The sequence below is a fragment of the Desmodus rotundus genome, chromosome 5 (assembly GCF_022682495.2).
Source record: "Desmodus rotundus isolate HL8 chromosome 5, HLdesRot8A.1, whole genome shotgun sequence".
Lineage (NCBI taxonomy): Eukaryota > Metazoa > Chordata > Mammalia > Chiroptera > Phyllostomidae > Desmodus > Desmodus rotundus.
In genome coordinates, this window is record NC_071391.1 from 49,133,580 (window position 1) to 49,160,848 (window position 27,269).

General features: G+C 42.6%; 1 protein-coding gene across 5 annotated transcripts in view; it reads left to right on the forward strand.

Annotated features, from left to right (window-relative positions):
- The window catches only part of UVRAG (UV radiation resistance associated), a 279,747-nt gene that overhangs the window by 241,477 nt on the left and 11,001 nt on the right, over positions 1 to 27,269 (forward strand). For 4 of the 5 annotated variants that reach the window (XM_045181850.3, XM_053924302.2, XM_024572534.3 and 1 more), the window contains one exon: positions 9,251 to 9,342. In XM_045181850.3, coding sequence (XP_045037785.2) covers positions 9,251 to 9,342 — 92 coding nt within the window. Of the gene's footprint in view, positions 1 to 9,250; positions 9,343 to 15,731; positions 18,326 to 27,269 lie in introns of those variants that run through there. The other variant, XM_045181851.3, reaches the window with a different exon arrangement.

Below are 27,269 nucleotides of genomic sequence, written 5' to 3' on the forward strand. Positions count from 1 at the left end.
TCCAGTTCTGCTTTGGTTATCCTTTTGCGATATGCTTTGCTGACCCTCTTCCGCAGCTCACAAAAATCGGTAGTAAAAGAGACCACACTACAGATCACGCCAACCCCCGAGTTGTGTCAGTTTAATAGTGCTTCTGGGTGTTTTCTGGCAAAAAGATTCTGAAGCAAAGGATCATCTTAACTGTTTTTAATATAACAGATTTTAAATGATAAGTTTGACTCAAATATAACCTGTGCCTCATAAATACAACTTGTGATGTAAAGAAAGGAGTTTGTGGTTAGAACTCAGCAGACTTGATTCTGGTTCCCAGGTACCACCTGTTCAACCTCAGATGGGCCATTTCACCTCCCACTTACCTTATTAGGTAAATGAAGCGGGTGGGCTGGTGCTCTGAAAGGTGCCATTCAGCTCTAGTATGAACCCCAAATTCTAAGAATAGTTGATAGTGTGATTGGGAGGAGGCCTGGAAGAAACTTCTCCATTTCTTAGCTGTAAGAGCTTTAGACTTGACTTTTAGGCTTTTCCGACCTCAGCATGGCAGGCCTCTGCTGTGTCCAGTGTTCACCATGTAACATATCCATTTGGGAAAGAACTGGCATGGCTCATAGATGGGGATGGAAAAGTACTTAGGTTGCTCTTGCAACTAGAGGCTCATAATCAGGTTCTTACACTTTTCCTTGGAGGTACATATTGCATGGACTCACTGTAAGAAGCAGTGTTATTGCTCATATTAAATATTCCTTAAGTAGCTTTTCCACGTCTTTGAAAGAGTTGTATTTTCTTCTAGGAAGGCAGGTTTTACTTTTGACATGGTGGGGCCTGTTTTTTTGAGCTCTTAATCTAGTTCTTTGTATGTCAGTGAAAGCTTAGCATTTGAAAATGAATTGAAATATTGGTAACTACTCCTATAGAGAGTTTTGACTACATAAGCCAAAACTGTAAAGTTAAGTCTTTGATGCGTATGTGCGTTTTTAATTTCTTCTTTTTTGAGTTTCTCTAGACCAGTTCTCTTTGTTGTCAAATTCATTGTAATCCCATCACGAAAGTGTTGATCTTTTAGTAACCTTTATTGAAGCGTTGTATTAATCCACATTCCCTCACGGTAACAGACGGTTTGTATCAAACATATCATGCAGCTTAGCTCAAGCCCCATATGGAACTAATAAGCCACGCAATAAGTGGCCTTGTGTAGTTTGGGTTTGGGTGTGTGTGTGCGTTTTGTCTAAACTGAGTTTCTCCTGCCAAAACCTAAATGACAAAATGATTCCTGAACCCCCAGAGTCTTTCCTGGCCTGGAAAAATTGTGTGTTTATAAAATAAAAGATAAAATTGAGCACTTTGATATTAAATTAGGCCTCTTAGCTCAATAGGAGGATGCTCACTGAGTATGAGAATTCCGCATTTATTTCTCGGAAGTACAATCACACTTTAAATGGGATCTGCAAAGCTGCGAATGGTCGTACCTACTCAGAGGGGCACCATTTACCAGGCTGGGTAAGCTAGGTAACTTGAACTACAAGAGCTTCACCATCATAGGTGATACGTCTTATTTGGTGAAGCACTGCGTGTATAGTGATTTGGGATAAACCAGCAGGAGGCTTTGGAAAAATACTGCATGTTTATACAGAACGGTGGTGTGGGAGAGGAGATCGCGGAGAAGATAGTTGCCGTTATTGACATAGCTACAGTTGTCTGTTGCAGTCTAAGTGTATTCTTTGCTCTTGTTTTCATTTTGCTTGTTCCAGTAACTATGAAGCCAGATCTTCCTAGTTACTTCAGTATAGGGGTTTTCTTTTGTTAGTAGACAAGAGCATTTGTTCATTTTTCCAGGGAAACCACTGGACATTGCTTCTCCCCACTTCCCATCTAATCTATCATCTACGTGTAGTTTTCACCTAGTAGCCTACTGTAGAGTTGCACAAAAATTTAATTACTCCCATGGAGATCTAACCCAATCAGAGTTAAGCTGAAATTCAAGCTAATTGAAACCAAAATTCCACTTAAAAACTGTTCAGACTCTTTGGGTGGTGGTGCAATAGGAAGTTGTTACAAAAGGTGTTTATTTCAGAGACTAATTTGCGGCAGTTAGACAGACCCAAAGTAACATTTTATTTGCCTGGGTTTCTTGGCATCTGCTTTCCCCAGTCAGAAGTGGGAGCAGAGAGCGCTGCGTTGAATTGAGGGAAGTGCGGTGCTGGTAGGGGTCGGTGAGGGCAGCTGTGGTGGGATGCGCAGTAAGCTTTCTTAAGTTTCTTACCTCAGTCTTGTACCCCATCCTTCCCAGTTGCCTCTGGAGTTGTTTTCCTTCACTCTCCTGCTTAAAACCCTGTGGTCAGTTCTTACTGCCGACAAGGAAGGTGAAGTTCCAACCCTTGAGCTTGGCTCTCTAGACCCGCAACAGTTCTCAGGAATACCCTCTAAAAATCAGCCCTGAGGACTTTCCATTTGCTATAAAAATTCCAGTTGAACTCTTACAACAACCTTACGAGATAAACATTGTCAGTCCTGTTTTGTAGACAAGGCACAGATCGGTTATGTGACTTGTTCAAGGTTATATACACGTTCTGTGGTGAGAACAGAGTGCGAGTCCAGGGCTGTCGTTCCAAAGACAGAGAACTGATCCACAATGCTTAGCCCAGTGGGCACTAGGAACTCAGAAAATGCAGTTCTTTCTCCCCTTTCCTTCTTATCCTTGCTCTTTCCTTCTTGACCTCGTTTCTTCTTTTCCTTCCTTTTATTTTTGACTAATACCTCATCAGAGAGTTAACTTGTTGAAGAATTGCTTAATAAAAATTTAGATGTGTTCCTCTTCTGAAGGGACATTTTTTAAAGATTTTATTTATTTATTTTTAGAGAGAGGGGAAGGGAGAAAGAGAAACATCAATGTGTTGTTGCCTCTTGGGCGCCCCCCACTGGTGACCTGGCCTGCAACAGGCATGTGCCCTGACTGGGAATCAGGTCAGCGACCATTTGGTTCATAGACCAGCGCTTAATCTGCTGAGCTACACCAGCCAGGGCTGAAGGAACATTTTTAACAATGGGTCAGCTGTACCTGACATAGTGTAGTAGAAAAAGGAACCCCATCCTCCCCCTTCTATTCTTATAAACTTTCCCTGAGGTATCCAGAGATGTATGTTCTGTAGACTCTTCCATCAGACCTACCTCTTCTGTGAATATGTAAAGATTTGAGCCTTTTAGCCAAGTTTGACTTCTGACATCATCAGAAGTGGGCAAAACCGGAAATGGGGCCAAATGGGCTGATTTCCTTCCTCGCTCACACTGTGCACTACCTTAACCATATTTTTATGTTAAAATCCCTAGATGCGTGGTTCAACTCTATAATGTTTGGAGCAGTTAGAGTGGACTCACAGACCTTTGAAAGGCTCTCACAGACAATGGAGCCGTGGGAAGGCCTACAAGGGCGTTTACTCTCTCACCACCACTTCCTACAGTGAGAGCAGTTCCCTGTTTGTTTCAGAGTTTGGGCTTCCACATGCATCTCATCTGAACAGAGGGTTCCGGGGCTACCAAAAATGTTGGAGAATTATTGGATTAGCCCAAGCAGGGAAGGGACTGCTCATGGCCATAGAGCAGAGCCGGGTCTGCCACCCCAGCCTCCTGACCACTCGCAGCGTGTTGTTTATCTTTCCATTTCACTGTGTAATTATCTGAAAGATATTACATGCATATGTATTTGTCGCTGCCTCTCTGGCGTGCTTGTGATCAGAAGCTTAGTAAATTAGTTTAAAAAATAGCGACTTGGAGAAGTAGACAGTGTACTGAAGATTTTTTTGGCTTTGATTTGAACCCTTTTTTTTCTTTACTGGTTCTCATTCTAATGAGTTAAGTGATAAGCTATTACTGAGTACAGTGTTCTGCCCTGTCTAGCGGTGGATGCTATGACGATGATAATATAGAGAATGTATGTACTGTAATGTTAATAGGTATAGTTTATCGTGCTCTTACCGTGTACCAGATATTGCTTTGGTTACTCTATGTACTTTATCTTATTTAAACCTTACAACAGCGCTGCAGGGATAACATCCCCATTCACAAGTAAGGAAACTAAAACTCGGAGAAGTGAAGTGACTTACCCAAAGTCAAGCAACGAATAAGGACAGCACGGTACTCAGACAAGGTCTTCTGCATCTAAGCTCATTCCAATATGTCATGATGCCTCTCAATTCCCTTCCAGGCTGCAACGATTTAACTTGTTAATTAATAAATATTCATCAAGTACCTATTCATTGAGTTACTACTTTCCAAAGACAGCAAGTAGGAAGGGATTTGGGAATAGGAGTAGAACGCCCCTTACCCGAGACTAATCAGAGAGAGCTTCCTGCAGGAAATGGAACTTGTGTTGGCTCTTTGAGAATGGACAGAATATGAGCAGATGCAGAAAACCAGACCAGATGTAGAGAGAGAAACTCAGAGACAGGAAAGGAGCTCTCTACAGAGTGCTGAGTACTGTGTGAAAGGCTGTAAGGAAGGGTGTTGGCCAATGTTGAAAAGCTGTTTTATACAGTCTATGTGGGGAACTTCATGATAAACAAATTGAATATATTTATTTTTATTCCCTAACGAAATGCTACTGATAAAGATAAAATGAAAACTATAAACTCACAAGCATGAAAAGAACAGAAAAAACAAGACCAAGTGATAAGAGTCAACAAAATTTTAGAAAATCACAAGCACATAAATTGGCAGAATGGAGGAAAATAAAACCTAAAGCCTTCAAGACGCCATGTAATTCAAGCCGTAGAACTTCAGAAGGCCTTAGGATTTGGAGGTACCCGTGAATTCATAGAGTGTAAGGGTAAGGAATAAGTCTAAGAAGAGGGGGAAGAAAAATAAGACTCCAGCTTACTTCCCACCCTGCATAGCCAACCAGCTATTTCTGCACACACCCCAGTGGAGACTGGAGGTTTGATTTGTGAAAAAACTGGACCCAAGAACCTCTGAATTCTGAATTGCCTGGTATCTGGGGCACGAAGTGAGATACCTTACTAAAAATAAGGGGATTAAATGAAAGTCTGGCATACCAGCACTGAATTCCCAAACCACTTTTTCCTACTTAACTCCCAAAATGGGATCCAGGTTATAGCAGAAGATGGGAGGACTTCCTCTGGAAAAAGCTGGGCCCCGCAGCGAGAGCTGCTGGGACTGACATGTCCTCCACAGAGAGAGCGAGGTTTCCGTCCACTCGTTCTAAAGTGGAAACCCCCAGGGCACTGTAAAGATGAATGACAACCAACGATTACTAGACATTAAAGGAAAGCCTCTAATATGATTTTTAAGTCTAAAATGAAAAAAAGAAGAAACCCAGAAGTAAGAAAAGGAGGAGATGAAATTAATAATAATAATAATGATACTACAAGAACATAATCAGAATTAGGGGAATAAGAGTTTTCATATTGAAGAAACTCAAGTGCCCAGCACAGTGAATGAAAAAGGACCCAAACAAGGCTAAACACTGAAATTTCAGAAAATGAGGGTTAAAGAATAAAACCCTAAAAGCGTCCAGAGAGAAGGATGAGCTCACATGCAAAGGATCAGGAATCAGAATGTTACCCGGGTTTCTCAGTTGCCATATGCAAAGTGAGCGACAGTGAAACAATACTTTAGAAATTCAGAAGGAAATTATTCTTTCACAGCCTTGATTTCTGTTCCCAGGCAAACTGCCATTCAAGTGTGAGAATGAAGTAAAGGTATTTTTCAATATTCAAGGTGTCAAAAAAGGTACCTCCCATGCTGCCTTTTCCCAGAAAGCTATGACAGGATATGCTCCACCAAGATGAGGCAGTAAGTCGAGAAGGGGGTCACAGATCAACGCAGAAGAGAAGTAAACAGAACGCCCAAGGTGATGGCGAAGGAAGGTTCTAGGGAGATAACAATGGAGCAAGTCCAGGCAGCGGCCAGTCCACATTGGAGCAGAGAGGGATGCTTCAGGAAAGGTCTCCAGAGTGGGAAATGGACTTGCTCGGTTATGTGTACGGTGTTTCTCATCAGATTGAGAAAGATTTTAAGGTTTTGTCCTAGTTTGGAGAAGATCTAGTGATAGGTACATAGGTACTCAGTGAGTGGGAAGAAGAGGCAATTAGCACTTCAAGGAAAACAAAAACTAACAAAAAATGGTTTAGTATACTACACGGCTTAGCAGTGAACAATATTTTTGAAGGTGTAGTAAGGTAAACACTAAATATTGACTTAACAAAAAAACGTGATTTTGAATATCTTGAGAGGATGAGGAGAAGTATATTTGGGGGGTCAGAAAGTTAAACCCTCACGGTCTTTCATAAAAAGGCAGTAGGTAAGGTGTGGGTAAGGGGATAAAGTGTTTGCATAAGAGAATAATGTAGGGGAACTAACTTCTCATTTTTCATAGTAGGAACATGGTAGATGAGGCCTAGAACTGGAAGGGAAAGAATAAGATATATTATTATAAGTATATTAAGTCAGAGATATGAAGGTAAAGAAGCAGCTAAAAGCAGTGGCTACTGAAGACCAGAGAACTGTTGCTTTTTTGTTATAAGCTGTATAATAGTGTCGACTTACTATACAGTACATGTACTTTATTTTAAATATTAAATTAACATATTTGTGTTATGTGCAAATTTCTTTTTTAGTCCTGTGTGTTGAAAGTTAAAGGGAGGACATGGTAGAAAGAATTTGGGGTTTTTACTAAGAGTCTCTAGCCTTGGCTTTGTTCCTCATCAGCTCTGTGCCCTGGGGCGGGACACTTGCTTTACTGAGTCTGCGTTCTTCATTTACAAAAGGGGGTTGGAAAAGATGCTCTCCAGGATATCTTTAATCTATAATAGCCTACGATTCTGTGACAAAAAATAATAGTGCTATGCAGCAAATGAAGAGTTAAGACCTCGGTGGAGGCTGGAAATGCCCACGTTTTCCTTTTTTGGTTGAAATCAGATTTGCAGACAAATTTTCATTGTGGTCTCTGAAAAGAATTCAACACCCACCTTCCATTGTGGAGCCTGGGGCAGGCAATTGACTATGTACTGGCTCAGGGACACATAGCTCAGTGTTATTTCTGTATGGTTTTTTTGATATTTAATATTTTTCAGTATGAATCACAGGTGAAATTTCCATGCCATGTGTAAACAATTTCACTTTTTTATTGAAACAATGAATTCAGGAATGTCATATTGGGATATCAGCCATTTTGCTTTTATCAATGTATGAAAAAATACTTTCATATTAATATAAGAAATGATGTCATTTAGTATGGAGTAGATCTTATAATTCAAGGTCAGCCAATCTCAGGAGGTGATTTAGGTCACCAAGCTAAGTTTTGGAAAAGGAAAAGAATAATTTCCCTTTGTCTTCTCAAGTGTGTTTACCAATTTTCCTCTCACTTTCGGGTAAGTGGTGAGTTACCATGACTGTAAAAAGGAGGCTCTGGCTGATAGTGTCTTTGCCATTGAAACACGCGGTCCTGGGGAGTTTACCTCCCCTCTCTGGGCTTCAGTTTCCCCATCTGCAAAAGGGAAGGATTGGCTTAAATAATATTCAAGATACCTGTTAGCTTTAGCATTCTATGTTTCTACCACCTTATGTTTTTTTTTTATTTTTATTGTTATTCAATTACAGTTGTATGCCTTTTCTCCCCATCCCTCCACCCCACCCCAGCTGAACCCACCTCCCTCCCTCACCTCCACCCTCCCCCTTGATTTTGTCCATGTGTCCTTTATAGTAGTTCCTGTAATCCCCTCTTCCCACTGTCCCCATCCCACTCCCCCCTGGCTATTGTTAGATTGTTCTTAACTTCAATGTCTCTGGTTATATTTTGTTTGCTTTTTTCTTCTATTGCTTATGTTCCAGTTAAAGGTGAGATCATATGGTATTTGTCCCTCACCGCCTGGCTTATTTCACTTAGCATAATGCTCTCCAGTTCCATCCATGCTGTTGCAAAGGATATGAGCTCCTTCTTTCTCTCTGCTGCATAGAATTCCATTGTGTAAATATACCATAGTTTTTGGATCCACTCGTTTGCTGATGGGCACTTCGGTTGCTTCCAGTACTTGGCTATTGTAAATTGTGCTGCTATGAACATTGGGGTGCACAGGTTCTTTTGGATTGGTGTTTCAGGGTTCTTAGTCTACCACCTTATCTTATGTATTTAAGAGACCTGATTAGGTTTGAGAGTTTTCCTTTAAAAGTTCAGTGTAGTGGAAATAAACTTCTCTGTTACATAAAGACTCAATTGAGTATTAGCTAGAAACAAAAGAAAACTTATTTTTTTTAATTGATACTGGTTTTTTATTTTAAGAGAGGAAAAATTTGAAAGTTAGGTGCTAGAAAAGTAAAACTTCAAAACCGATGACGCTTCCCATTTGCACACTACTGTGCAGGTTACAGAGTGTTCTGTCATGTGCCCTGTCATTTGAAAACCACATTTCTACAGGGTCACGTTGTACTGTCGTTCTGTAGTAAGCGCTGTGTATTCACTATTATGTGTGCGAATATGCGCATGCGCACATCTTATTACAGTCAGGGAAGGAAACCATACTCAGAAACAGAAAGAGAGGAGACAAGGAACAAACAGATGAAAACCATTTAGCAAGTTACCCGAGGAACATAGAAGGATACTCAATTTTAGAAAGTAAGCCTCTAAAATAAGTAAAGGTAAGAGTGGATCGAGCCCACAGACCATAACTTCCTCATGCTAGCCCTACGACCCGGTGCTCTGATTTCCCTAAAGAGGGGAATTACAGAGGCAGAGAAACACAGAGCACGGCCTCTGTCAGCAGCGACTTGCTATCGACCTGTTGAATAGGCACTAACTGAGCACCAGCACTCCATCCGACACTGTTGCGAGTTGGGTGGATACCACGTGACTCTTGCCCTTGATTACTGGAAGGGCAGGATCAGTGAAAGAAGGGCTGACTGTGCTCAGAGTATGTAATACCAGCCTCCAGTACCTAGAGTGAAATACTGGTTTATGGTGTATGGCCCTGGAATCGACGTTAGCAAATCTTACACGGGTCTTTGAAATACCCGATTCCACAGTTCCTCATTCTTAGTCTTCTCTGACTTTACAGACAAGGCAGCAAGAAACAAAAAGGCTACTTTTAAACATCATCCCAACAGTGTGGTTGGTGTTATTGGGATCATGCATTCATTTTCTTTCAGAGTTCAAAAATAGAAAAAGACATGTCAGTAGATCATATTTCTGAAGCATTGCCTAATGTCTGCCAGCATTTTTTTAAATTCTATTTTTCTTCTTTTGCAGCTAAGATATCAACATGGACTTGGGACTCCAGACTTGAGGCAAACCCTTCCTAACCTGAAAAACTTCATGGAACATGGACTACTGGTCCGGTGGTAAGTACCTTCATTTCTGATGCTCAGAACCGTAATGTAGAAAATAATCCTGAGAAACTTTTCTGACTTCCTCATTCCTCCGCACCTGCCTTCTGGCATTTCTTCTGTACTGAGTTACATGAAGAAAAGGAAGGGCAGCATCGTGGCAAAGGGTTGAAGCACCCTCGGGAGGGCGGAGGGTGTGCGGCGGTATCATTTGAGCGTTGGGAGGCTGGCTGGGCAAGCAGCCCTTGAGTACCTCACTGAGGCGGAAACCGAGGGGCAGCCCTGTGATTCATGAAAGGGAGAGACACGGAGCCCCTGGGGCTTTTCTAAAGAACAAGCAACGGTCATAAATGCAGAAGGAGCACCTGGATCAGGGGCTGCAAGAAGCAAGGGGAAAAAGCAGACAAGGAATAGGTCGGGTTTGTCAGGACCTAGTCTTGACACCAAGAGGCGCGTACTAGAATGTTCTTGTGTTTGATGTCAGTGCCTGTTGTACCATGAAAGCAAGTTGCTACTTAAAAGTGCTTTGTCAGGATAGACAGGACTCTTAAAAATTAAGGGGAGGTGGAGATCCAAGGGGTGGCAGAGTAGGTAGAAGGTACACTCACCTCCTCCCGGGTCCAAACTGGAATTAAAACTAAATTATAGAACAATGAACTGGAGTAACCAATTGAAGACTAGCTGAACAGAAGTCGTATAACCGAGGGTTTCCAAAAGAAGCCACATCTAGACTGGTATGAGGGCAGAGATGTAAAAAGGCCTGGCCCCACACCCACTTGGGACAGTTGATAATCCAGAGAGATATCTCAGTATCAGAGGCCCCCCTGAGGTCTCAACCTCACACAGGCTCCCCAGCCCTGAGCACCAGAGCCTAGAAGAGGAACCCACTTAACATCCTGCTGTGAAAATCAGCAGGAATTCAGTACCCAGGGAGAAATAGGAGTCTGCTAAAACTCAGGCACTCCCTTAAAGGGCCAGCACACAAAAGTCTCGTTCACAGCCACTTACCCTGGGCTTTGGCAGAGGGAGTGCAGTTCAGAGCGAAGTGGAGTCATGCGAGGACAGACTGGGTGGTGTGGCTCCAGGGAGAAAGCTGAAGGGACAGCTGCGAGGTCCCTGTGCTGGGTCCCTTTCCTACGCAGCCTGGGTTGAGCGTTTCCCTCCATATGGAATCAGCCTGGAGGAAAGCACGAGCCCCACCCTCCTGAGTCCCTATCACCCTGCCCTGCCGAGCTCTTGCCCTGCTGAGTAGTCACTGCCTAGGTCTGGATGGCAGAGACCAAGTTGTGTGACTCTGGGGCAGGGGCCCTTTTTCCCTGACCTTAAACCTACCCTTCCTGTGCAGAACCCTCTCTTCAGATGGCTAAATCTTGGTCTGTTTGGTCCTGATAACTCTTTTGGCCTGACCCTGACAACTCCCTGAGACACCCCCCCACCACCACCACAAAGCTGTGCGAGCACGCAGCAGCAGGTAGCAGCTACTCTTGGTGTACCCTGAGGCCTTCTCTGAGTGGCCTCAGTCCCAGCACTGGCGCCAAGTTTGAACGACTATATTCCACCAAATTGGACAACCTGGAAGAAATGGATAAATTCCTAGGAACATACAGTCTTCCAGAACTGAATTAAGAACAATCAAAATCTGAATAGACCAATTACAACTAATGAAATTGAAGCAGTAATTTAAGAACTTCCAACAAACACTCACCCTGGACTAGATGGCTTCACAGGTGAATTTTACCAAACATTCAGAGAAGAACTAACACCTGTTTTTCTTAAACTGTTCCAAAAAAGTTCAGGAGTAAGGAAGAGTCCCAAGCTCATTTTAGAAGGCCAGCTTTGTCCTAATTGCAAAACCAGATAAAGATACCACAGAGGAAGAAAATTATAGGCCAATAACCCTGATGAGCACAGAGCAGAAATGCTCAACCAAATATTAGCAAACCAAATCCAGCAATACATTAAAAAGATCATACACTCTGTTCAAGTGGGATTTATTCCTGGGATGCAAGAGCGGTACACTGTCTGCAAATCAGTTACTGTGGTTCACCACAAAATGAAGGCCAAAAATCACCTGATGATATTAATAGATGCAGAAAAGCACAAATTTCAGCACCCATTATGATAAAAACTCTCGGCAAAGTGGGAATAGAGGGAACACACCTCAACATAACAAAGGCCATATATGAGGAACCCACAGCCAACATCGTACTCAATGGGGGAAAACGAAAAGCATTTGATTTAAGATCAGGAGCAAGAGAGGGATGTCCACTTTCACCACTCGTAGTCAACATAGTACGGGAAGTCCTGGCCACAGCACTCAGGCAAGAAGAAGAAATAAAAGGCATCCAAATTGGAAAGGAGGAAGTAAAACTGTCATTCATTTTTTTGCAGATGACATGATACTATATATGGAGAACCCTACAGATCCCACAAAACAAAACAAAACAAACAAAAACCCTACTAGAACTGATAAATAAATTCAGTAAAGTAGCAGGGTACAAAATTAATATTCAGAAACCGGTTATGTTTTATATACCAATAGTGAACAATGAGAAAGGGAAACTAAGGACACAACCCCATTTACAATTGCCTAAAAAAAAGCTTGGAAAAAAATTAACCAAGGAGATAAAAGACCTTTCCTCAGAAATTATAAAATACCATAGGAAGAAATTGAAGAAGACAGAAATACATGGAAGCATGTGCTACGCTCATGGACAGGAAGATGTAGCATCATTAAAATGTCCATACTACCCAAAGCAATCTATAGATTCAACACACTTCCTATCAAGATTCCAATGACATGTTTCACAGAATTAGAAAAAATAATCCAAAAATGTATATGAAATGGAATCACAAAATACCGTGAGGGGCTAGTCTTGAAAAAGAAAAAACAAACTCGGAGGTATCATGGTACCTGATATCAAACTATACTATAAGGCCAAAGTAATCAAAACAGTATGGTAGCGGCATAAAAACAGACATGTGGGTCAATAGAACAGAATAGAGAGCCCAGAAATAAATGCACGCCTGTGCTTTCAATTAAAATTTGACAAAGGGGGTAAGAACATACAATGGGGTAAAGACAGTATATTCAATAAATGGTGTGGGGAATATAGGACAGATATATGCACACACACTCAAAATGAAACTAGCCCACCTTCTTACATCACACACAAGAATAAACTCAAAATGAATTAAAAACTTAAATGTAAGACTTGAAACCATAAAACTCCTAGCAGAAACATAGGCAGTAAAACCTTGGACATTTCTCTTAGTAATATTTTTTTCTGATATATCTCCTTGGGCAAGGGAAACAAAAGGGAAAAATAAACAAATAGGACTACCTCAAACTAAAAAGTTTTTACACAGCAAAGGAAACCATCAACAAAATGAAAAGACAATCCACTGAATGGAAGAACATATTCACCAATGATACATCTGATAAAGTATTATTATCCAAAATTTATAAAGAGCTTAAACAACTGAACACCAAAAAAACCAAACAATCCAATTAAAAAATGAGCAAGGGACCTGAATAGACACTTCTCCGAAGAGAACATACAGATGGCCAAGAGACGTGAAAAGATGCTCACTGTCACTAATCGTCAGGGAAACACGTATTAAAACCACAATGAGATATCACCTCACACCTGTCAGAATGGCTATCATCCATAAACCACCAACCAACCAGTGTTGGTGAGGATGTGGAGAAAAGGGAACTCTGTGTACTCTTGGTGGGAATGCAGGTTGGTGCAGCCACTGTGGAAAACAGTATGGAGGATTCTCAATAAATTAAAAATGGATCTGCCTTATGACCCAGCTATTTCACCCCTGGGAATATAACCAGAGAAACCCAAAACTCTAATTCGAAAGAATATCCATACCCTTTTGTTGATTGTGGTGTTATTCATAATAGCCAAGACCTGGAACCAACCCAAGTGCCTATCTGTGGACAAGTGGATAAAAAAGTGTTGGCACATACTCGTGTATACAGTGGAGTATTACCTGGCCATGGAAAAGAATGAACTCATACCATTTGCAACAGCATGGATGGACCTCGAGGGTATTATGCAAAGTGAAATAAGTCAGTCAGAGAAAGACAAATACCATATGATTTTACTTATATGTGGAATCTAAAGAACAAAATAAACCAACAGGCAAAATTGAAACAGACTCATAGAGCAGAGAGCAGACTGGTGGCTGCCAGAGGGGAGGGGGCTTGGGGAACTGAGGGAAAAGGTGAAGGGATTAAGAGGTGCAGATTGGTAGTTACAGAACAGTCTTGGGGGTGTAAAGTACAGCACAGGGAATATAGTCACTAATATTGTAATTGTGGTGCCAGGTGGGTATGAGAAATATCAGGGGGAACACGTTGTAAAGTATGATTGTCTAACCACTGTGCTGTACACCTGAAACTAATACAAAGTGATATGGAATGTAAGCTGTAATTACAAAAATAAAATTTTGAAAATCAAATAAAAAGAGAAGTGGAGAGGTAAATTCCTGTGCCAAGAAGACATTAGAGTGATTCACTTCACTTAAATAAGTGGGAAGCTCTTAGCTCCAACCATGTAGTAATTCTTGAAGTTTGAACCCTTGAAGGATAGGCGTTAACTTAGGAAATCGTGTGAATAGAAGTTAGGCCTTGAGAAAGTTAGACAGCGGGAGCAGCGTGGTTTCTTCTGAAGAGCACTGGCTGCTGGCCTCCGGTTTTTGTCTACCTGCTGTGTGAACTTAAGGTCCTGCCTCTCGGAACTGTGCTGTCCTCATCTGTAATCCCCGCCCTGCGCATCGCATCTCGCCAGTTTGTGGTAAAAACGAAATGCGACATTAGGCAGAAAAGCTGTTTGTGGGGAGGAAGGTCCAAGATGGGCTTCATTTTCTTCTGTGCCACGAGGATAGGTCTTGAAGAGAGTAAGAAAACAACACATGCGATTAACCTTTACTTTGACTTGTTTTATTTTTGTCTCCTATGATGTTCACAGTGCAAGTTCCAGATGTCGGATTTTAGAGAGGACTCCTGTTAAGCAAATACACAAATGTTTAAAGAATTCTAGTCAGAATAGCAAAATAATTATAAAAGCTTACTATTGATATGTCCTAAGGAATGAGAGATAGGAATTGAGTTTTAATATAAAATAATAATCAAAAGAAGTAGGAGGAAGCCAGCAGACATTTATTTAGTTAGCATCGAGTCTGTGTAAAGTCTGAAGGGGAGCAAGAAGACTCCAGGCCTATTTTCAAGGGATTTGTGATCTAGTTGGAAACAGGTGTATAAGTCATGAAAGGTTTTATAACAGAAATGGTAAACAACCTAAATAATAGAGAGAGAGGGAGAGAGGCAACCCACAACACTACGTGATCAATCACTAGATGAGTCTTGCTCAGGACAGACAGCGAATTGTCCCATTGTCATGTAGTGCGAGTCTGTCCTTTGCCCGCTGTTGGGTAGTGCCGTCTCTTTCATGTATCAGCCCCACTTGTATACACGGCTGTGTTTCCAGGCTCCCTGTTCTGCCTCATTGCTTTGTCTATCCATAGGCTGCTACCACATTTTGAATAGTTCCAAGATGTAATTTCCTTAAGTTTCATTGAGGTTTGAGGATGCTCAGTAACTATTAATAGCATCCCTCTCCCCCCTGACATTTGGTACAATAATAAGAAGAGTGTGCAAAGATGTCACTCAGAATTAAACTTACCCTCACGATCAGTGTGCACTGGAGAACCCTAGGCTTTCCCTGTAGAGGCAGGCTCTTAACTACACTGCGGAGAGCGGTCAGGTGGGGCTAAGCCAAGAATACTCAGGTTGTATTTTTCTCTCTAAATTCACCAATCGGAAAAGGCTAGCCTCCTATAAGAGCCGGTGAGTGAGAGGATGGAGAGAAGCCAGGACTGTTATTCCTAAATCATGTTCCTCAGAGTAGGGGAAAAGGAAGGCACCCCAACTTTCTTGATAATGTGGTAGGGCGAGGCTCCTATTTGCGGCTCTTTTTCTAATTCTTTTGGCTTTTCTTGACATATGAATTATATGCGAGTGATGTGAAAGCTTTATGATATTGTGTCTTCTTAACTGTGAACATGGTGTCTATTTGTTTTCTTGTCTCTTAAACACATCTCAGTGAAGTCTTCCAATTTTCTTCATAAAAGTCTTATGAATCTTTTATTAGATACTTAGTCCTACATAGCTTACCATTTTGGTTGCTGTTACAAATTTTTCATTACAATATCCAACTTTTGGGGGGCCAGTACGTAGGAATACCAATGATTTTTGTATTTTTGGAGTGTGCCAACAATCTTGCTAACATTAAATACAATAGGTTGTCTTAGATTTTCCTGGATTTTCTGTGCATATGATTTTTTTGTTAGTGAATAATGGTGTTGTTTCTTCCTTTCTGTTTTTACAACTTTTATTACTTTTCATTGTCTTATGTTTTATGATGGAAGAGGAGCAGTGATCGTGGATATACTCGTCTTATTCATGATTGTGAAGAGAATGCTTCTAGCTTTTCACCATTAAGTGCTATATCTATTTATTGAAGGCTTAAGTAGATATTCTCTATTAGCAAAAGGAAGTTTCTTTATTCCCAGCTCACTAAGTTGTTTTTTAAATCATGGATTTGTGCGTTTTGAATTTTATCAAATGCTCATGCTGAATCTGTTGAGATAACCCTACATTTGCCCTCCTTTACTATGTTAATGTGCTAATAATAATATATTTTCTGAAGTTAAACCTTCTTTTACTCCTGGAATAAACTCTGTCTAATCATGATATATTATTTTTTCCGACATTATTAGATTTGATTTGCTATTACTTTAAGACTATCTACACCTGTGAACTAGCCCATAATTTTTCTTTCTCATATAATAGTTCTTGTCCGATTTTAGTAACAAGGTTGTGAGCCTCATAAGCTAAAGTGAGGACCTTCCCCTTCTTTTCTCTTCTCTGGAACAGTTTGTATACAATAGGAATTGTCCACAATATATGTTGAAAGTCTGATAGAAGTTAGCAAAAACCTATTGTTTTTTGTTTGTTGAGGGGGAAAGTATAGATTTTCAACTACTGATTTAATTTTTACAATGATTATAGTCTACTTATGTTCTTTCTGTTTTTCCAGTTCCTAATTAAGCCATTCCCATCTGATCTCCAGTTCTATCTGTATGCCTAAACTCCATTTCTCTCGGTGGGTGCCTACTGAACTCTGCGTCGCCCAATCCAAAGGTCACTTTTCCGTCCTTACTCTGTTCCGAATCTCAGTGGCATTCCTACCTTCTTGAAACAGCCTCCTTTTGTGGTTTCCACAATACTCTCCTCCCATGGATTTCCTGCCTCCAGAGAAAGCTGCTCTTTCTCTGTCTGTTTTCCATATCCCTCCTTACTCATATGATTGTTAAATGTGGAATTCTCTGCGGTCCCATCTTAGGCCATTCCTTCTTTTTCTCTGCTGTCTTCTCATGCCATCTCATTCATCCCCTTAGATTTGAAAACCACCTATATCTTTATGGCTCTCAGAGTTACGTTTTGAGTGTAAATCTGCCCTGTAAACTCTCTGTGGTCAAAGGCCTACTTGACACCCCCCCCGGAATGTTACATGTATGTCACATATCTAAGGCCTTCCTCCCACCAGTCTTCTTTCTCTCAGCAGATGGCCCTGTCTGCCCGTTGCTCACACTGGGGGATGGTCCTTGAGTCTCTTCTTTCCTTCACTCTTACTAGATTCCGTCTAATCATCAGCACACCCTGTCATCTCTACCTATAAAATACATAGATCGAATCGGACCACCTCCCACCATCTCTGCCACCATTACCCCATCCAAGTCACCGCCTTCTCTTAGCCAGACGCTGCTCTAGCCCAGGGTTTCCGAGTTTATGCTTTTCCCGCCTGTGCTCATTCTCCACAGGAGCCAGAGTGACCTTTACATTCTTCTAGTTATATCTTAATCTTATCTTTATTCTAGTGGCTAGAATAAAATCCAAGCTCTTGTTCATGGCCTTCCTGGCCCCTTCCGCCCCACTGCATCTGACACCACTACCTCCCCGCCCCCCACCGCTCTCACGTGTGGTCGCTCCCCTGACCCCCCTTAGTCACATGAACAGGGTCTTTCCTGACTCGGAGCCCTGGCACTCACTGTCCCTCTGTCTAGAATGTGCCCCCCCTTCCTTCTCTCCTATGGCGGTCCTCCCCCAACCCCTCGTATAGGGGGACAGTTTTAGAAAAGACGCAGTGGCTTTATCGGCAGAGAAGTACTGCCTTGGCTAGAGCGCAGACTCATTTTAGGAACAGAGAGTCTGGGTGTTGTGATACTTAGAGTGTATACAGTTTAAGAACCCCTTTCAAGAAAAAGAACACAAAACTGCAAACCCAAAATTAGGGGAAAAGAAGTACATTTTTAAAATACGGAACAAAGTCACAGCAGATTACTGGAACCTTCAAGGAGAGATCCCTTTCTTCTGAAGTCAATTTGGACAGGTTACCCAAAGTGCTTGTGTAGCTAGCTTTATCCTTGCAACCCGACTACCCTTCCTCTCCCCGAACACTGCCATTCCAGCAACTTTCATTCCTAAGGTACAGAGAAATTAAATGACTTCCTAAGAATGGTTGACCCATGAACCTCTGGCAATAAAACTGGAATCTAGGTCTCCTGGCACCGTTGTGAAACACCCATTACACTACCAATTCACACATTTCCGCAGCACCCCCCTGTGCCAGCTGTGCCGAGCACATTAACACTGAATGAAGAGTACGGCACCACTCCACGGCGCTCTAGTGAAAAATGGGCTACCGAGGTAGATGTGAGGTCTCGCAGAGTGAATGCTGCACAATGATCCCAAGTACAGACCACTGCAGGGAGCCGGCTGGAAGCTACAAATCTAAACAAAACTGGAACGAGCACTTTTAGCCTCAGAGGAAATCTGAGAATTTCCGAGAGCAACTACGGCTGAGGAGTTACCTCCCAAGCCTGTGCTCCTTAGGGCAAAGGGTAAAAAAACTCAAGCTCCTAAGAGAGCCTCTCACATCTTTTCTAAAAGAAAACACTGCCATTTTCTGTGTGGTTGTTACCATTCACAGATCGGTCCCCGGGGAAGCGATTGCGGCATGTTCTTTTGGTGCCGAGGATTTCAGACTGGCTGAGGATCAGCAGTCACTGAATCCCTCCTTATGGTAAGCTTGAAAGTACAGGACAGCGTGCTTTGTTTTTTAGAGAAGAGACAGAGCAATTAAAATTCCCTTTTTTCTCTCACATCACAGAAGCCATCTCTAATACCAAAAGCATCTACCTGATTAATCCTACAGCGAATCCCTCTTCCTCATGAATACAGTTACGCGGGGCTCAGTGCTTTATGTGCTCGGCCCTTTCCAAAAGCATTCCCCTTTTTTCATGCTAGGATTACTAACCTCGTTGGAACTTCCAAGCAACACAGTTTTTAAGAGCAGGATTTCAGAGGTCGTACTCTTGAATATTTTGGTTAAAAGCCACTGGCACACCACTTAAACATCCCATTTTTCTTTTTTTACTACCATCTATGAAGTGGTCCAAGATTCATATCGGTGTGCGCATGCACAGCTGATGCTGGTGCTGAATTATGGTCGGGGAAGAATGTACGCGCTCGCTGCAGCTTGATAGCTGCCAGTAAGATGATCAGTTTCAGACCGAGGTGAAAGGATTATGTGCTGTGGTTGCCGAGGACAGGGCTGTGTGGTGGGGCCCCAGCACCCAGGTCCTGGGACAGTCCCTCCATTATGTCTCATCTGACCCCCCAGACATACCACGCTCATTTCTGACCGCAGTTCATTTCTCAGACAACTTCCCACTCCCCAGAGTAGCCTGTCCTTGCCTTTGCCCTACCCAGAAGCTGCTGTCACCTCAAGATCCAGCTCACATCCTACCGCTATGCACTCACTCAGCAGGCACAGGGACACATACAGAAGTAAACATGTATTCTCCCAGTTGCTCAGGTTCACTTCTCCCAGCAAGTCTTACCCACTCAGCTTTTGAGCAGCTCGAGGCTGGGGACTGTCTCACCCATCCTGGGGGAAGGAGGTGCTTGTAAGTGATGAGCATGTGAATGCCTCCTGTTCTATTCGTGGAACATGCTTCTTGAACTTGCATTCAAGCAGCTTCCTGTCTAACTGAGGCGATGAAATAGGAACAAACAATGCATAATAGAAACTAGAAAGCGTGCAGCACTATAGGAAAGGTAGGTAAGTTGTCTGGAACACTCAGAGAAAGTCACTCAGGTCCTGCCTGAGAGGTACGGGTAAGACGTGGATGAGCCTCCGTAAGGAGAGAGCGTGCGAGTGGACCTGGAGCGCGGGAAGGACTCAGGCGTGTGATGGGGGATGGGACAGAACAGGTTAAGGAACAGTTGCCCAGGTGGAAAGAGCATGTACAAGACTGCAGGTTTGAATACCACCTCCACCACTTACTGTGCCTGTGACCTCAGGCAAGTTTAAGCTGTCAGCTTCCATTCAGCTATAAAATGAGATAATAGTGCCTACCTGGTAGAATTTAATCATAAAGATTAAGTACATAAATACCTAGCATACTGCCTGGCATATAGTAGTACTGAATACACAGCAGCTATCATCATAAATATGTAATGGATAAATGACTCATAGCTATTACCTGTCTTAAGAATTAAATTCATTCTTTGTTATAGGTGTTTTGTTTTTCTTTAACATATACAGTCACCTCCTTACAGATGGATACAGAATATGGCTCTTGGTCACGTTTTTTAATAACCAAGAGCCATGTTCTCTGTCTGTCTGTAAGGAGATCACAAAACACCATCTGCCTCTCACTTTCCCCCAGCCCTTTTAATACCCTTTGATGCCTCAGAGATCAGTCCCTTAAATCTGTTTACCTACTTTTGGGGGGTCCCTACCTTCTTAGGTAACTCTCACTGTAATTAGAAGTTAAGAATAATAAAAGTCTGTTATTTGCAAAACTTCCCATGTTTTTACCGAGGCGTGCAACAACCCTGGGAGGGAGGGCAAGGACGGTGACCACCGTTTTACAGATCAGGAAGCTGAGACTTAGGAATGTGGAGTGACCTGCCAAGGTCACCTGGTAGTAAGTGGTGGACCTGGGACCAGAAGCCCAGATTTTCTGACTCCTAGTCCCAGGTTCGTTTGACCCTACCGTGCTGCACCTTCTTAGTCAGTCATCAGTCTGTCTCCTCGATTCCCCAGCCCTTCTCTCCCTGTGCCGCTTAATTTCTAACACCTGTTACCTTCCACAGGGGATGCCACCAAAGTCAAATCCAGAGTGCTAGAAAAATACACGGCAAAATTAAGGCAGCAGTTCTGGTGAAAACAGTTTCGGTTGCGTATCCTACCCCATTTACCTCAGAGAGGTAGAAAACTAAGAGTCATAAACTTTGTGAAGAAGTTAAGAGCTTTAAGACCAAAAGAAACAAAAATAATTATATATTTAACTCCATTGCTTAAGAAACAAGAAAACTAAAGAAGCATATTTGCCCTTAGTGGTGTCTCCCTTGAATTTCATGTTCTTTTTTCAGGCTACGACATGATAAAAGCAGGATTTCAAAGCCATCTGTCCTGCTCTATATGTGGAATTTTTTAATTCTAAGTTTAATTTTTGTCCACTGTGAAGCTTAAACTATCTAGCAGCAAGGCAGTGTGGTGTGGTGAGAGGAGTTCTGAATTTTGGACTCTGTAAATACAGACTGCAACTTCTACTCTGTCGTCTAATTTTCATAAATCATTTCAGGTGTCTGTTTTTTGAATACAGTTAGTAGCACCCACCCTACTTCCCAAGCGCAGTTGTATGGAGCAAAAGAGAAACTAAAAGGGATACAGGAAGTCTTACTGAGTATCATTCATGCGTTCAACAATTCATTAAGTGTCTCCTCTCCATGTAGCGCTATTCAAGGGACAAAAGAAGACTCAAAAGTGTAAGATTTGGCCAGCCTTTGCCTAGGTGACAGTTGTTTCGTTGGCAATCAAAATGAGTAAATAAGACAAATTAAATATTTTGTAGGCTGTAACTTGTAAAAACATCCCTACCCGTTGTTCACTCTTGCAGTCATGTGGGATGTAGAGCCGGAGACGTAGCTACGGGGGAGGGTCTGCTGCGGGGATGGAGGTCAGCTGCGGACTGACTGACTTGATGTTTCAGGACCGAGTATGCTGTGTTGATAGACACTGCACCAATTTCAGTGCGCTTACTGAGCACCGAACACTTGCGACTATCCTTGGCCGTTCTTCAGCCCGCCGGACTGTATCTCTGGCTTCCTTCGAGAGTCCGACGTGACTCTGGGAGAAGCAACTGGTGGCTTTCTGCAAGGTCATCTCCTCTCCGTGGTAAAGTCTCTGGATAGTGCTTCTGCTGACCTAGTCTTCCACTCTTTATAAATATTGTAGAAGCGAGCTCAACAGCATTTTTAAATAAGTAAGTAAGAACTTTGGCACATTTTAAGAAAAAAAAAATGTTTGAGTAAACTGAGAATGATGAAAACCTGGAGCAAGTGAGCCAGTCTACACAGGGTAACAATATAGTAGTTCTGCTTTTAAGCCAAACCATTCACATTTGACAGCGAGGCAGTATCCAGCATTAACCTTTTTTTTAAAGCCTCGCTTTTTAAAAGCAAATCTATCCTTCTTTCCTTCTCTCTATCATGCTTATGCTGAATTCAGAACTAATTTCTGGCAGGTGACCCATGAGGGACTTAAAAAACATCTTGTCTAGCTGATGTTGGGTTTTAAATTTAGATCAGATGACACTGGCTTTGAAATCTCAAGAGTCCTACTTGAGGTGGCTCTATCAGATACGCTTGCCTTTCAGAGCACTTCCGGCAAGCTGGCATCCTTAATAGGAAAAGTGTAGCCTGGTCAAAAATAAATGAAAAAGAAAGTTTTATTGGAGTTATTTACTCTAAGATAGCTATTTCAGAAAAAACCTTGACAAGTCATCTCGTTGCCTCAAGACGGGAACACACAAGGTATACGGGTATCTGTGGTATTTTAAAAGACCTTGGGGGACCAGGCTTCTTCCATAACTCATTCCAGAGTTTAAACACCCTCACTCCAGGAAATTCTTCCCTATATTTAACTTACAGGCCCCTCCTGCCATTAACACCCATTTCCGCTTTCTCTGTCTCCAGTCCAGATGAAGCACAGCAGGCTGACATCCGCTGTGGCTAACCCTCCATTGGTGACAGAAAGTCGTTCGGGCGTCCCTGGGCTGCTTTTCTCAGCCTCAGTTGGCTCCACAGTTGGACTGGGCACATACTGTATTTTATTCCTCCTTAAATACCCTTCTCTTCATTTCCTACTCTACCGAGCATTGCACCAAGTTGAGATCTTTTTCTCTTTGGGTTTTTTTTTGTGTGTCTTATTTACTTCTTTTCATTCCTCTTAATTATAAAGTAATATGTGCTCAATGAATACAATTTGGAAGTCGTAAAAATATGTAGAAGAGGGGAAACCACAGTCCAGTGGGGAGAGCCACTGTTAAGGTAGCTTTTTTATGTGTTTCTTGTATAGCTGAGATTACATCATCTGTATCAGTGCTGTTCAATAGAAATACAGCCTGGGCCACATGTGTAAATTTAAGTTTCTGGCAGCCACATTGGAAAAAGGTAAAAAGGAATAGGTAAATTAATTTGAATATATTTCATTTAATCCCAATAACAAGTCAACATGCAATCAATATTTTTAAAATCATCCATAAAATGCTTCACACTCCCTTTTCATATTATGCCCTGTAAAGCCGGCGAGTATTTCACACATAACCGCACACGGCAGACCCAGCCCGCCACGCTGCGTGCAGGGGCTGCGCTGGCGGCTGCAGCGGTGACGGCGGGACTCCTGCCGCTGCGTGTGCTACTCTTTGTGTGGCGCGTCTGAGGGCTTTCCTGGTGCCCTTAAAACCTCTTAGCATCGCTTTAACGGCTGCATAGTATTCCTCCACTTAGATGACTGTATCGTTAGATAGTTTTGTTTTCCTGTTATAAGTGACCCCATGGTGCTCTTTTTTACTTTTTTCCACCAGTAATTGAATGTTTGTCCACACGTTACCAAATGAGAAAATTATTCCTTTTGAGCACAATTTCAATAAATCCATTTATTCGTAAAACAAATATACTCACTTATCTGCCCATGCGCTCTGAACATTAGATTAGACAGTAGAAATGTGGGTTGCAAGAAATAGCAAAAGACCAGGTCCCTCCTGTACAGTGTTCACAAGACTGGGCTCCACTGTTGGACTGCACACATACTGTGTTTTATTCCTCCTTAAATGCCCCTCTCTTCATTTCCTACTCTGCGCCTCCTCCCCCACCCCACCCCCCAAACACACGTGCAGCCTGGTCAATTCCCCCTAACCCTTCAAGGCACCGATCCAACACAGCCCCTCTGCTGGGTCCTTCAGGGCATGACTGGCTCCCTTCTCCCTTATAATATGCAAAATATGTATTGTATATAAAGCGCTGTGATGTTCTGGTTATTGATTAACCCTCTGTCTTCTCTAGCATCGATGGGAACTAGTGGGAACTCCTTAACAACATAACCCTTATTTTACACACCTCTTTATTCCCCGAGCCTAGCAGACTGCCAGGCAGTGAACAGGGATTTCAAAAGTGTCTACTGGAATATGCGTACGAGATACAAGCGATTATATTAAACATCAGTTGGATGGCATAATTTACAAGTACTATAGCTGTTTAGAGTTCAAAGAGCTCACTTTAGATTGGCATGTTTGAGGGCTTAATGAAGGAGTTCGGACTTGAATTTGGCTTTGGAAGATGGGCACACTTAAATGAATGGAGGGAAGGAATTAGCAGAAAAGCCACTTATATATCCGGTACTAAGTGTTTTTCAGGAGGGATTCTTTAGCACGTGCTAAGTATCAGCAGATGAGCATCCTTCTGGACCTAAAGCCCTGCTCTCTAAGTTTCAAGAAGGCTGTAGTGATACGGTCTTTGCTCATCAAAAGCTGACAAGGGTTTGCAGCATTAGAAATGACCGCCGGCTGCTGCGTGTGACCTTGGAGTTAAGCTCAATTTAGATCTATTATTCCCTGTGGTTCAACTTTGGAGTTGTTAAAGATCATTTTATGTGCTCGTTCAATGATTCTACTGCTAATGGATAACCATGCATAATAATAAGTAATGTCAGTATAGCTAAATCAGAGGACTGTTACTCTAAACCAGATACTCTTCCAAAGCACTTTGAATATATTATTTAGTTACCTCATTTAATCCTCACAAACACCCTGTGAATTAAGACAATTGAGACAATTAAGACCCATCATCCTCTGTCATCTTAACATTGAGGAAACTGAGGCACAGAGAGGTTAAAGTCACTTAAAGGAGACACAGCCGTCCAGTGGAGGAGCTAACATTTGAGCCCAGGCCGGACAGTGATAGGCCCCTATTTTAACTAATACTCAGTACAGCCTCTTATAATTATGTTAAGATTAAATTGTTCTACACGAGGGATCATTTAGCATCTTGTGGTTCCAGAAAAGGAATCCTATTACTATAACCCCCTCCTAGTTTTCTTCATTCCTCTCTGACTGCTTCTTATTTGCAGGCTCCTCTTTATCTGCTTCATCAAAGAGAACCAGAGCCCCTGAAGGCTGAGCTCTGGGCCCTCGTTTTATTCTTCATCCCGAGGTGACACCATCATTTTCATAATCGCCCACTGAAATGGAGAACGAGTGTAAATCTCCAGCCTAGATCTCTTTTCTGACATCAGATCTCTATTCGAATTGCCTCCTGGATGTGTTCACGGCACATTCTTTGTGCCCATTTTTTTTCATCCCATCTTTCAACCTCATCTCTGTTTTCAGCAAAGGAATCTCCATCTATTCTTTATACGGGCCAGGGAGCCAGACATAGTCTTTCCTTTCCCTCTCATGCCCATATCCAACCTAGCGACCCCGGCCGGTTTCCCCTAATATGTCTTTATCCATGTCTATACATTTCCATTCTGGTCCAAGCCAGAATCTCTCACCGAAACTATGGCACAGCCCATGGTCCCCCAGCATCCACTCTGGGCCACTTCTGGTCTGTTCCCCAACTTTCACCACAGCGCACTTTCCAAAATACAAATCAGTCAATTAATGAACCTCTCCTTCTTTCTCCCCCACCCCACACCAGCCTCAAACACTTAGTGACTTAAATAAGGAGGAGAATTCTAAGTGTGGCCTGTGAGCTTCTGCATGGTCCAGACCTCGTTTCCCTCTCCAGCTTTATTTTCTTCCGTGTTCTTCTTCACTTGGTCACCTTTTGGGTCCTTGCACATTGTCTTGTGACATAGTGTCTTGCCATATGCTGTTCCTTTTGCCTGGAAGATGCCCACCAACCCGCCCTTCACCTGGTGAAGATTTCTACTAGCCCTTCGGATCTCGGCCTTTCTGGGTCAGTCCTATTACAAGCTTTCTTAGCCCAGGTCCTCTCCTGCGTGGCATGTGCCAGAGGCTGTCACTTTACATTTATGTTTGTGATTTTGTTGACAAACGTCTGTCCTCTCCCACTATGGTGTAAGCTCCATAAAAACAGGAGCCACGGCTTTTTTTCTCAGTCATTATTGTGTCTCCATATACAATAGTGTCTGGATACAAACAACCCCCCCCCCCCCCCCGATATAACAACGTCTGGCGCACAGTGTCTAATGCATAGTGACACTCAGTGTTTAAATAAGAAAGTAAATCATTTAATTTGTTAATATGTTCTGTTAATATGCATACGGTTTTACACTTGACCTGACTTCGCCTCTTTCAGGAGTTACAGAGGACTACATAGGAGAAGGTTCTGAAGATGTTACCCTTAGAGTCCCACAGTCTCTAACTAAGTCAAGATTAAGTCACGGCTAAGTATAGTTCAAGCACTTTTCCGAGGGCCTCCAGCATGCTTGAGAAGGACGGCAGAGCTGTGCATTTGTCTTTGAAAGTAAACTAAAGCCCCATGGCTCGGTCCACGGCACAGCTCACAGAACCGCGGCGGTAGCTCAGCTTCCGCAGTGTCCTTCCCAGACTTAGTTCCACCATTCTGTCAGTGGCCTCTGGAGACCGAAGCTTCCTTTAGTTCTCTTTGCAAATTCACTTTTTAAATTCTGAAAGCATTCTCTGACTGAGGTTTTAATTTCCCTATAGAGTTCCTTCTGGGGCCGGGCTCCGTGAGAGTACTGTTCCTCTGGTTTCCCTGGCAAAGGTGGAGGGGGTTTTTTTCCCCTAGTTTTTAGCATAAACATTTTATTACTCCCATGTCTTAAGTGCTGTCCGGACACTCCAAGGGGTCCCCGGGTATCATCCCTGGCATCTCTTTCTGTGTAAAAATACTGTTTTATGTCCTCAGATTGTTGGTTGCCTGACTGTATGTCAGTAGACTAATTTGTATAATGGCTTCTTAAAGTGAAAGCTAATGGGTGACATGGTTGACTTGACCACCCTCCTGGGACCTCTCTCTCTTCGGAGGATTATTTTCTGTTCCCTCATCCCAAGGAGCTCAGCCTTGACACTGAGCTGGCTTCCAGATGGGCCTCCTGGCTGTGGGCCCCACTCGGCCTCTGTCTCTGGCTTGTGCCGGGGCCCCTCTTTTCCACGCTGGGCCCTGTTGCCCGGGGCCATGGAGGCCTGATGGCCAGGCCCTCACATAGCATGGATGGGGAAGTGGGTTTCTCCAGCCTGCTTGTTTTATGCTTTGCCTGTGGAACTTTGTCTTTCCGTCAGTGCTTGGTTTAAAGAAAATCTAAAGGCCCCCTTGTTCATTTGTACCTTTTTAAACTCTGTTTTTATTTAGTCAGACTTTGGCAGGAAACCTTTCAAGCTGAGCCCAGGGGAAAAGTGACCATTGGCCCAGATTTCAGCCAATGCTTTTGGCCCAACTTTATTTCTATTTTTATTTTGTTTCTTGTTTTTGGTAACATTCAGGGCAAAGATTGAGCACTTTCACTTATCTGGTCACGGTGAGAGGC